The sequence below is a fragment of the Equus przewalskii genome, chromosome 1 (genome assembly GCF_037783145.1).
Source record: "Equus przewalskii isolate Varuska chromosome 1, EquPr2, whole genome shotgun sequence".
Classification (NCBI taxonomy): domain Eukaryota; kingdom Metazoa; phylum Chordata; class Mammalia; order Perissodactyla; family Equidae; genus Equus; species Equus przewalskii.
In genome coordinates, this window is record NC_091831.1 from 127,022,211 (window position 1) to 127,034,367 (window position 12,157).

The 12,157-nt window shown below is 39.0% G+C and overlaps 1 protein-coding gene across 19 annotated transcripts in view; it reads left to right on the forward strand.

Annotated features, from left to right (window-relative positions):
* The window catches only part of DENND4A (DENN domain containing 4A), a 109,670-nt gene that overhangs the window by 82,207 nt on the left and 15,306 nt on the right, over positions 1-12,157 (forward strand). For all 19 annotated transcript variants that reach the window (XM_070576612.1, XM_008522659.2, XM_070576663.1 and 16 more), the window contains 2 exons: positions 3,884-4,983; positions 10,103-10,292. In XM_070576612.1, the coding sequence (XP_070432713.1) occupies positions 3,884-4,983; positions 10,103-10,292 (1,290 nt within the window). The remainder of the gene's footprint in view (positions 1-3,883; positions 4,984-10,102; positions 10,293-12,157) is intronic.

Here is a 12,157-nt window from a genome sequence, read left to right on the forward strand (position 1 = left end):
TAGGAAGACATTAATCAAATAATCAAGTAAATGTAAAAATCCTCTGAGATTAAATAACATGAAGAAGGGCTGTAAATTGCTATGAGGACATAAAATAGAGAGACATGTCCTGGGCTTGGGGGAACATTGTTCAGGGAAGGTTTTGTAGGGGAGGAAGACAATTCCTCTACCCTCTCTAGGTCTTTCTCACTGGGCTATGAATTAAATTGACATGAGACAGAATAACAGGAGAAAATTAAACAAAGCTTTATAACATGTATACATGGGAGAGACTCAGGAAAACTGAGAAGGTTGCCACAATAGCTGAGCTGCCAGTTTAAATATCTTCTTCAGCTAAAGAGAAAGGAGGGTGTTGGGGGTAGTGGTTTGGGGCTTCAAAGGGGTGGAAGGCAATTTACATGGAGATGGAAATGTAAATGGGCCAACTATAGACAATGTGACCTGAGAGACACGTTTTTACATTACGTTGCAGTTATCTTATGGTATTAGGTACTTCCGGAAGCAGCCCCTTCTATTTTAAATTCTTTTAGGCAGTTGGGGGGGAAGTCAAAGTTTCTTTCAGTCTTTGGTTCTTAAAAGTAATCAAGCCAAAGAGACATATTTTGGGGTGGCCAATTCTGATCCCCAACAGCTTCCTTGAGAATACAGTCATGCAGCACTTAATGACAGTGATATATTCTGAGAAATGCGTCATTAGGCAATTTCATAGTCATATGAGCATCATAGAGTATACTGAAATGTAACAAAATTTGCCACCCCAAAATGTGTCTCTTTAATGTGAGGATTGTTTTAGGCTGATTATTATTATATTTTTTAAAGATTTTATTTTTCCTTCTTTTGCCCAAAGCCCCCCAGTACATGGTTGTATCTTTTAGTTGTGGGTCTTTCTGGTATGTGGTAGTGTGGGTCAGTTCTGGTATGTGGGACGCTGCCTCAGCATGGCCCAACGAGCAGTGCTAGGTCCATGCCCAGGATCTGAACCGGCAAAACCCTGAGCTGCTGAAGCAGAGCACGAACTTAACCAGTCAGCCATGAACCGGCCCTAGGCTGATTATTTTTAAAAAGCAAAAGACTCGGGAAGTTTTCCTTGTTACCTCCCCCTTAACTGCCTGAAAGAATTCAGATAAAAAAACCCATCTTAGGAAACAAACTATCACCTTAGCATAACATAAACTAGGTGGTAGACAGGGAGGAACCTAGAAAAGCCTGTTTGTTGGGCTCCCCTCTGTGTTCTTCTGTTTCTGTGTAGCCAAACACACACTTGTTTTCCAAACATTTGCTCCTTTTCACCCACCTGTGAATTGCCTTCCCTTTGAAGTCCGTGACTCTCCCCACCCCCAACATCATCGTTTGTCTTTAGCTGAGAATAGTATTTAAGGTGAGGGTTTCAGCCATTTTGACAAGTTACTCGGCTTTTCTGAGTTTCTCCCATGTGTACATATTCCTCCCCTACAGTACTTACACAAACCTAGATGGTATAGCCTACTACACCCCTAGGCTATATGGCACTAATCTTATGGGACCAACAGCTTATATGCGCTCCATTACTGACTGAAATGTCATTATATGGTACGTGACTGTATGGTTTTTGAGCTTAGATCTGAAGGATGAGTAGAGAATAAATAAGGATGGGTGTTGCAAAGGAGGGCTTGAGAAGGGAGCATTTCAAGCAGAGGGAAGCAATATGTAAAAGGCTGTGTGGTAGGAAGGGATTATAGCTTGTTCAAAGATCTGAAAAAGGGCTAGTATGTCAGCAAAGAATTCTTTCAGCTTTAAGTCTCAGAAAATATCGTTAACAGTGGCTTAAACAAGTCAAGGATTTTTTTTTTTCTCTCTCAAATAAGAAATTCAAAGGTAAACAGTTGTTCAAGACATTGGTTCAGGAGCTTTGCCATCAGTTCTCTCAACCTAACCATGATTATAAGATAGCCACCAGCAGGGCTGGCCCCGTGGCCGAGTGGTTAAGTTCGCGCGCTCCGCTGCAGGCGGCCCAGTGTTTCGTCGGTTCGAATCCTGGGCGCGGACATGGCACTGCTCGTCAGACCACGCTGAGGCAGCGTCCCACATGCCACAACTAGAGGAACCCACAACGAAGAATACACAACTATGTACCGGGGGGGCTTTGGGGAGAAAAGGAAAAAATAAAATCTTTAAAAAAAAAAAAAAAAAAAAAGATAGCCACCAGCAACTTCAGGCATCACCTATCTATGCAAGGCAGAAAATGAATGGGCAAGGAGACCACCAGTCACGTCTATCCCCTTTTACCAGGAAGCAGAAGTTTTTCCAGAAACCCTCGAAAACTACCACTTTTAGTAGTACTGGCCAGAATTACGTCATAGAGCCACCTGGCCCAAGGAAGTCAAATAGTTTGCAGCCTTTGTGTTAGAGGCACATGGCATCCAGCCTAGTCTGATGGAATTTAGCATGTGTATAAACTTAAGATGAGACAAACTCTTCTGTAAATGGCCAGACAATAAATATTTTAGGCCTTGAAGGCCACATACAGTCGCTGTAGTCTGTTCTTCTTTGTGGGTATGTGATTTTAACAACCCATTAAAAGTGTAAAAACTATTTGAAACTGTACAAAAACAATCCACGAGCCAGATTTGTCTCAGAGATGTGGTTTTCCAACCCCTAGTGTAGTTTGATAACCAGCTTTATTTGCCTTTCGGTCAATAAATAGCATTGTTCTGACTTTGCAAAGCAACCTTTGCACGTCTATTTAAATCTAATGCCTGAGTATTATTTTGGGTTATAAGACTCCGCCAAATCTTTGATAACATTTAACCTATCAAGCAGAAAGTTGCCCACAATATCAGAAGAAAGTGTATTCTTGGTTTCTTATGTCCTTAATCATAAGCTGATATAGAAAAAAAGAATAAACTACCTCTCTGCTATGCTATTTCCCTTGTTAATGATATATGCTTATTAAACATTATTAGTTGGTAGGCTTTTATGGTCTCTAGTATTCCCTTTTATTATCTCCTATCCTGTTACCTGAATGCATCACATGACAGGAGAAAGGGACATTTTTAGTAATTGCCTAGTTATAGAAAGCTGATGTTGCTGGATAAAGCATGTAAAAAGAATAGTTGACAACATACCTAGACTAATGCTTTAGAACACTCCCACATAATAAGGACAATTAAAGTGATCAGAAATCTAGATTTCTGCTTTCAACATTGGTTACCTAAGTAATTTGGTAAAAAGCAGCAAACAGTGTTTCTGAATAGAAAGTGGCCATTCACGTTTAACTGGTATAAACTTGTAATCAGTATGTAAAGCAAAGGTAAAATTACTTGGCCACATCTATAGTCATAAGGATTTAGAGCTTTCAAAATATTTTTTATTTATGGATAATGCTTTTTATTTGGTTTGGTTTAGTGTTTTTGGTTTTGTGTTTCATTATAGGCAGAAGACTCAGAATCTCAAGACCATCTAGCACAACCACAATTGTATAACCATTTTTATTTAATCAATTTAGTGAAATTAATATAAATTTATTATTATTAAATGTATCAAGGGTAAATATTAATCTTAATTTATAGGTTTTAAAAATCAGTGCATTCTGATGTTCAGGAGCGTATCCGCTATACTTAGTCAAATCTGGATTTGAATCCCAGTTCTATCACTTAAGAACTGGGTAGCTTTGGTCTAGATGGTTAGTCTCTCTGAGGGTCAGTTTTTTCTCAATCCATACAGATGTTGGAGTGATTATGGTAGCTAATGTGATTAAAGTGCCTAGTATAGGATCTGGCAAATATCAGGCATTCAATGAGTGCTTGCTGTTATTATTTTCATTACTAGTATTTAAGATATTTAAGACAACTTATATTTGCATGTTACATTTTTCATGGCCAAAAGCATTTCTCTTGTTTTTCAGAAAGCACATCTGAGCTGCTTGTAATATCATCTTTTGAGGACACAAATGAAACAGGAAACATTCAAAGTAGATGCTTCAGGAAAAGACATAAAAGTGACAATGAACCTAATTTGCAGCAGCAAATGTCCTGGGGAAGTAGAAACCGCAATCTTAGTGGAGGAGTACTGATGGGACTTATGCTCAATAGGATGAACCAGGAAGCAAACCCTGGTGATATGGTTGAAAAATTAGGAGCTGATGCAAAAATTCTTTCAAATGTTATCTCAAAAAGCACAAGACCAAATAGTCTTGACATTGGAAAGCCACCTGTAAGATCAAAAAGAGACAGTCTAGAGAAGGAATCTAGTGATGATGATACACCTTTTGATGGTTCTAACTGTTTGGCAGATAAAGTGGATTCTCCCGTTATTTTTGACTTAGAAGACTTAGACAATGAAACAGATGGATCAAAAGTGGGATATGTTGCTACACAAAATCCCAAGAGGATTCAGCGTATGAGCAGCAGCTTTTCAGTAAAACCTTTTGAAAAAACTGATGTTGCAACAGGATTTGATCCCCTCTCTCTTTTGGTTGCTGAGACTGAACAGCAGCAAAAAGAGGAGGAGGAAGAGGGGGAAGATGATAGCAAAAGCATTTCAACACCATCTGCCAGACGTGATTTAGCTGAAGAAATTGAGATGTATATGAATAACATGAGCAGTCCTTTGACAAGTCGTACACCAAGCATTGATTTACAACGGGCATGTGATGATAAATTAACCAATAAGAAAAGTCCAACATTGGTCAAGGCATGCAGAAGATCTAGCCTGCCTCCTAATTCTCCTAGGCCAGTGAGACTTACCAAATCTAAAAGTTACACAAAAAGTGAGGACAGGCCAAGGGATAGACTCTGGTCTTCTCCAGCCTTCTCACCCACTTGCCCTTTTAGGGAAGAATCTCAAGATGCATTACCCCACTCATCACCTTCATTTAATTTGGATACACTACTAGTACCTAAACTGGATGTTTTAAGGAACAGCATGTTCACTGCTGGAAAAGGAGTAGCCGAGAAAGCAAGCAAATGGTATTCAAGGTTCACCATGTATACTACATCATCTAAGGTGAGTTTTGTTAGTATTTTCTGCTTTTCCTTTTACCCTCCTTCACCACCAAAAGTCCCTTACTTGCAAAGATGTCTGTTTTTCCCGTCCTCCTTAAACACAGCTTTACAAAAAAGACTCCTGGGATATGTATGGTTTGTAAGCATCAGAATTTGAACTTGAATAATAACTAGAAAGGAAAAAGAAAATTCACTAACTAAGATAATGTTTATAGTTCGGTTTTGAGAGAAAGTGATTTGTAGCTGGAGTAGAAATTAGTGTTATGTGAAAATGCTTACCGAGCTTCATTATTTCCTTCAAAATGCAGATTTTTTTCAGACACAGTGTCCAGCATGGCTTCAGAAATTACTGGCCAGGCATAGGATTTCTCCTCTGGTTAGGAGGGAGTAGCTTGTGATTATAGCTCCCAAGAGCAAAAAGCTATATGAAATCTAGAAAGTATCTGTTTAAAGTCATCGGAGAACTGCTAAAGCAACTAGAAAGTAGAGGGGCAAGATTTTAGAGAGAGGAGAAGACGTTTGCTTATCTGGAGCACAGAGCAAGAGGTTGCAAATCCAAGCTTTGCCTTATCAGAGGACTGTGGAGCAGTGAGGGGGCCAGCAGAGCTTTAGGGATCTTGTGGAGCTGGAGAGACAAAATTTGAGACTTGGGATCCTCAGATGCTTAAGTTTTTTCCTTCAAGACATTTTCCAAAGACTGATACTGCATGAGACAGAAGGCTAAAAAGATAAGCAGAAAGTCTCTGACAAATAAGAACTCTCAGCAGTTTCATGGTACTGGGAATACAATAGCTAGAGTTCATGAGCTGCTAGGGGGAGGGGGTGGGGGAGGCGTTGGTGAACACACCAGACCCTTCGTTGGAAGTCTTGCAGAGCTATGCCTTAGGAGCACCGGCAAACCAGAGGTAGACTGATCCTGACCAAAACTGCAACATAGGCTTGACTTAGGTCATTCTGTGCTTAGGTTAAAATAATCAGCCTTTACTCCAACAGAGGAAAGAGTGTACCCTTTCTGAAGGAATAGAACATCATCTGGAGTCCTTACAACTTTTTATACACAATATCTGTCATTCAATTAAAAATAGCTATACCAACGGGCTGGCCCCGTGGCCGAGTGGTTAAGTTCCTGTGCTCCGCTGCAGGCGGCCCAGGGTTTCGTCGGTTCGAATCCTGGGCGCAGACATGGTACCACTCATCAAGCCACGCTGAGGCAGCGTCCCACATGCCAGAACTAGAAGGACCCACAACGAAGAATATACAACTATGTACCGGGGGGCTTTGGGGAGAAAAAGGAAAAACATAAAATCTTTTAAAAAAAAAAGCTATACCAAGAGGCAGGACCATAACTAAAACAGTTGAAAAGTAGATGGTGGACACAGACCTTCAGGTGATCCTATTAAACATTGAAATTGACAAGGGCCTTTGAAATAATTATAATACGTTCAAGAAAATAGAGGAAGAGGTGAAAAAAAATACCTGAAAAGATGGAAGCTTTCATCAGATAATTATCTGTTTTAAAAAATCAAGTATAATTCCTAGAACTGAAAAAGATACAAAATTAAGAATACAGTAGTTGGATTTAACAGTAGACAGAACACAGAAAAAGAAAGGTTAGTAAACTAGATGGCAAGTCAGTAGAAAATATGCACACTGAAGCACAGACAGGAAAAAAGTTGGAAGATATAGAAAAGAATGTGGGGTTCAGTGAAAATGCCCAACATTGATATAATTGCGTTCCAGAAGAAGAAGAGAGAATGAGACAGAAGGAGCATTTAAAAAGCTAATTGCCAAGAATTTTCCGAAAGTGAGTAAATATACCAACTCACATATTTAACAAGATCTACAAATGTCAAGGAGAATAAATATAAAGAAAACCATACTTAGGCACCTAATATTAAAATAGAGGAAAACGAAATACAAAGAGAAGATCTTAAAAGGAGCCAAAGAGATATATTACCTTTAAAGGAGCAACAATAGGAAACTGACAGTGGTCTTCTGAACAGAAACTATGATGTCAGAAGACACTGGAAAAACACCTTTAGGGTGCTGAAGGAAAGTGACTGCCGATCTGTTTTTCTATGCCCAGCAAAAATATTATTTAAAAATTAGCATGAGAGTTCTAGTTCTACTGTGGTCCCATAAGACCACTACAAACTCTCCCCCCCACCCCCCACACTGATTACAACTAAAAACTCCAGACAAAAATACAGAAAACAACCATGTAAGGTTCTGGAAAATGAAAGCAGACACGTTGTGGGGAGGGTCCCACACAGAGGTGAGTTTCCCATTTTCTTTTCTCATGCATCTTTGCCTCAGGAGCAGGTCCCAGTCACAGTGTGGCATGGTAGCCCTGGCAGCTAACACTTCAAGAGAAACTGCATATTTCCTGGACAGAGGAATCAGGGAAGGCAGCCTCCATGGGCTGGAGAGTTTGAGGGAAGTCTGAGAGAAGAGGATTCCCTAATTCCCTAATTCTGAGCCCATACGAGTCTCAGCCTAACCCTTGAGCTACACCTGTATGGGATAGGTGCAAACCAGCATAGGCGAGGCTTAGAGAACTGAGTGAGGATTAAATCACCACCTACAAAAATTGAGACACAAATTGCAATCTGAACATAACTCACTTGACTGCTTGCTAAAACAAAAGTTTTTTGTGTTCTCCAAGAGATTATAACAGTACCCAGACTGCACAACATAACATTCACAGCGTCAAAAATACAATCCAAAATTACCTGATAGATAAAGAACTGGGAAAATGTGACCAGTTCTCAAGAGAAAGACCACCCTGAGATGACCCAGATTTTGAAATTATCAGACAGAAACTTTAAAGCAGCTATTATAACTAGATTCTAGGAGGTAAAGAAAAACACATTTGAAATAAATGAAAAGAAAGTAATTCTCAGTAAGAAATATAAACTGTTAAAAAAGCGAACAAATTTTATAACTGAAAAATATACTCTGAAAGACACTCATTGGATGGGTTCAGTAGTAGAATGGGGATCACAGGAGTCAGTGAACTTGAAGACTGAGTAATAGAAATCATCTGATTGGAAGAATAGAGAGAAAAGACTTTTTATAAAAATGAACAGAGCCTCAGAGACTTGTGGGACAATATCAATAGTTATAATAAAAAACTGGAGTTCCGGAAGAATTGGAGAAAGAGATTATGGTGGAAAAAATATTTGAAGAAATAATGGCTGAAACTTCTCAAATTTGAATTAAAAAATTAGATTTACAAATATAAGAGACCCAGAAAACTATAGACAGGCTAAACTCAAAGAAAACCACGTAAGAAACTGCTAAAAACCAAAGATATTGTCCGCTAATAAGAAAATGGCTGCTGGGAAAAAAAGAATGAAAAAATACCTTGAAAGCTGTTCAATGACACATTAACTACAGATGAATAAAGATTGGAATGACCACATGTTTTTCATCATAATCCATGGAGTAAAGAAAAGACCTGTCAACCCAGAATTCCATATCCAGTAAAAATATTCTTCAGGCATGAAGGTGAAATAAAAACATTTTCAGATAAAGGAAAAGAATTCATGGCCTCAGACCTGCTCTATAAAATATGCTAAAGGAAGTTCTTCAGGCAGAAGAAAGATGATAGCAGAAAGAAGCTTGGATCTTCAGGAATGAAGGAAGAGCAAAGTAGATGGTAAATAGCTAGTTAATATAAAAGACTACTTTTTATCTCCTACATTTCTTAAAATATTTATAATAGTCCAAAACAAAAATTGTATCATTTCATTGGCTCTTCATTATATGTAGATGTTTTATAGTGGTAAAGGGACTCTCCCCACTGATAGTCATTGTAGTTATGTTATATATGAAATGGTACAATGTTAACTAACATAAGTAACATTAAGTAAGACTGTAAATGATGAAGTATGTTATACTGTATTCCCTAGAGCACCCACTTAAAAAATACGATGAGATGGACCCAAAGAGCCAGTGGAAATATTCAGATAATCTCAAAAATAACAACTTCAGTGAAATAAGCCAGATAGAAAAGGACAATCTCTGTATGACTCCACTCGTATGAGGAATTTAAACATGTAGACAAAGAGAACAGATTAGTGGCTACCAGGGGAAAGGGGGGGTAGGGGGTGGGCACAAAGGGTGAAGGGGTGCACCTACAACACGACTGACAAATAATAATGTACATCTGAAATTTCACAAGATTGTAACCTATCATTAACACAATAAAAATTAACTTACAAAAAATAACTCAGTGGCACACACACACATACACGACTAGAAAAAAAATAAGTTGTATTATCTGGGCAGTGGAATTACAGACCTTTAAAATATTTTTTCTTCATACAAAAATTTGTATCTACCAGATTTTCTTATATATTATTGATATAACCAGAAAAAAAAGTAACTTATGCTTTGGTGTTCTCAAAAATGAAAACTGGAAATATATAACTTTGAAACCTGGATAATTGTAGAAAAGAATAGGATCGGGGCCAGCCCCGTGGCCAAGTGGTTAAGTTTGCGCGCTCTGCTTCAGCGGCCCTGGGTTTTGCTGGTTCAGATCCTGGACCTGGACCTGGACATGGCATCCATCAAGCCATGCTGAGGCGCCATCCCACACAGCACTACCAGAAGGGCCCGCAACCAGAATATACAACTATGTACTGGGGAGCTTTGGGGAGAAGAAGAAGGAAAAAAGATTGGCAACAGATATTAGCTCAGGTGCCAATCTTTAAAAAAATTTTAAAGAAAAGAATAGAATGTAGACATAAATGAAATTTTTTTTAAAAAAGAATAAAATGTAATTCCAGTGGTATCATTCTGGGCTGAGATTTACTGGGAGGAAAATTAACAATAAATGAAGATTTAAAGTCAGCAAGAGTATCTTACTAAGAGGTATCTACTTTGATCTGACTAAAAAAATGCTGTCTTAAAAATAGATCTCCAGCACATTTGTCCAAATTTGTCTACCTTTATAAAATTGGGGTTTTTTCAGAAGTTGTAATGTTGATTAACTGATCATCTGAGTAGTTAAGTGATTATCTGAGTAGTTTAGGCATTTCCTCTGCCTCAGAGGTGACTTTTTAAATAATTAACTTTAAATATGAAGGAAATTAAGCTTATAATTATGTCCTTAGGATCAAAGTTCTGATCGTGCCAGTCTTTCTTCAGTGGGAGCCCAGGATTCTGAATCTGCCTCTTTAACAGATGAAGATGTCTGCCACGAGCTGGAAGGAGCCGCTTCCTCCCAAGAGAGCAGTGCCACTTCAGGGACCAAGGGAATTGATTTCAGCAGAACAAGCCTGGGAAGTTCTGCCTCCTTAGAAGGTTTGTCCAAAGTATCATACTGCATTTGATTTGTGGTACCTTTACTTTTTGTCCTGTATGTTTTAATTTTGTAAAAGGTTTGCATGGCTCCGAAGTCAAAACGGTAGAACCAAGGCACTTTCAGAGAAGTCCAGCCTCCATCCCCACCCCTTCATCTTGTTTACTCCCTATCCCTAGGTGTAACCATTTTTATTCATTTTGGTTTATCCTTCCATTGTTACTTTTCTTTTTTTTTGAGGAAGATTAGCCCTGAGCTAACTACTGCCAATCCTCCTCTTTTTGCTCAGGATGACTGGCCCTGAGCTAACATCTGTGCCCATCTTCCTCTACTTTATATGTGGGACGCCTACCACAGCATGGCTTTTGCCAAGCAGTGCAATGTCTGCACCCGGGATCCAAACTGGCGAACACTGGGCCTCCAAGAAGCAAAACATGTGCACTTAACTGCTGCACCACCGGGCCGGCCCCTCCATTGTTACTTTTTAAAAAATATAGGGGTGTGTGTGTGTGTGTGTGTGTGTTCTTATTACCTCTTCTCTTCTTTCTCAAAAGATAACATACTGTTGGGGCCAGCCTGGTGGCCTAGTGGTTAAGTTCACATGCTCTGCTTCGATGGCCTGGCGTTTGCAGGTTCAGATCCTGGGTGCGGACCTACACACCACTCATCAAGCCATGCTGTGGTGGCATCACACATACAAAATAGAGGAAGATTGGCACAGATGTTAGCTCAGGGCCAATCTTCCTCAAGCAAAAAAAAAAAAAGAAGAAGAAGATTGGCAGCAGTTGTTAGCTCAGGGCCAGTCTTCCTCACCAAAAAAAGCAAAAAACAAAAACAAGGTAACATACTGTAAATACTTTCCCACTCCTTGCTTTTTTCACTTACCAATGTATCCTGAAGATCATTCCAGATCATCACATATCAGTGTCCCTCGTTCATTTTTACAGTTACATAGTTCATCATGTGTGGATGTATCATAGTTTATTTTAACCACTTTTCTGTTGATGGACGTTATGATTCCAGTCTTGGACTGTTATAAATAATGCTATGATGCATACATGTCATATATTTTTGCTAGGGTATCTTTGGAAGATACTTCAGAATTCTTACTTGAAGTGGTATTGCCGAAGCCCTTCCTCAGGGGTGTACTATTTTGCATTCACACTGATAATATATAAGAGTACAGTCATGCATTGCTTAGCGACAGGGAGACATTCCAAGAAATACGTTGTTAGGCGATTTTCTCCTTGTGCAAACATAATAGAATCCTAGATGGCACAGCCTACTACACACTTAGGCCATATGGTACTAATCTTATGGGACCACAATCATATATGCGGACCATCATTGACTGAAACATTGTTATGGGGCACTTGACTGTAACTATTTCCCCACAGCCTTGTCAGCAAAATATGTTGGCAAACTTGGATTTTTCCATCTGATAGGTGAGGAATGTGTTTCAGTTTAGTTTTCATTTCTATTTCTCTTATAAATGAAGTTGAGTATCTGTTTATATGCTTAAGGACTATTTGCATATCTTTTTCTGTGGACTGTCCTTTGCCTACATTTTGCTTGTTCATCCTTTTATGTTTGTTTGTTTTAATAGCTCTTTTTTATGTTAAGGAATCAATCTTTTGTTTCATGTAAGTGGCAAATACTTTTTCCAAGTTTGTCAGGTCTATTTTGTTTTGTTTTTGCCAAGCAAAAGTTTTTAATTTTATGTCATCAAGTTATCACTTTGCTCTCTTGCTCCTGGCCTTTGAGTTGCTGGGCGAGGTGTCCCCTTGCCCCAGTTCACCGTTGTTCACTGCTGGTGCTTCTCTGGTTTCCTTGCTAACATTTTCTCTGGTCAGCAGACTTTTCTGTA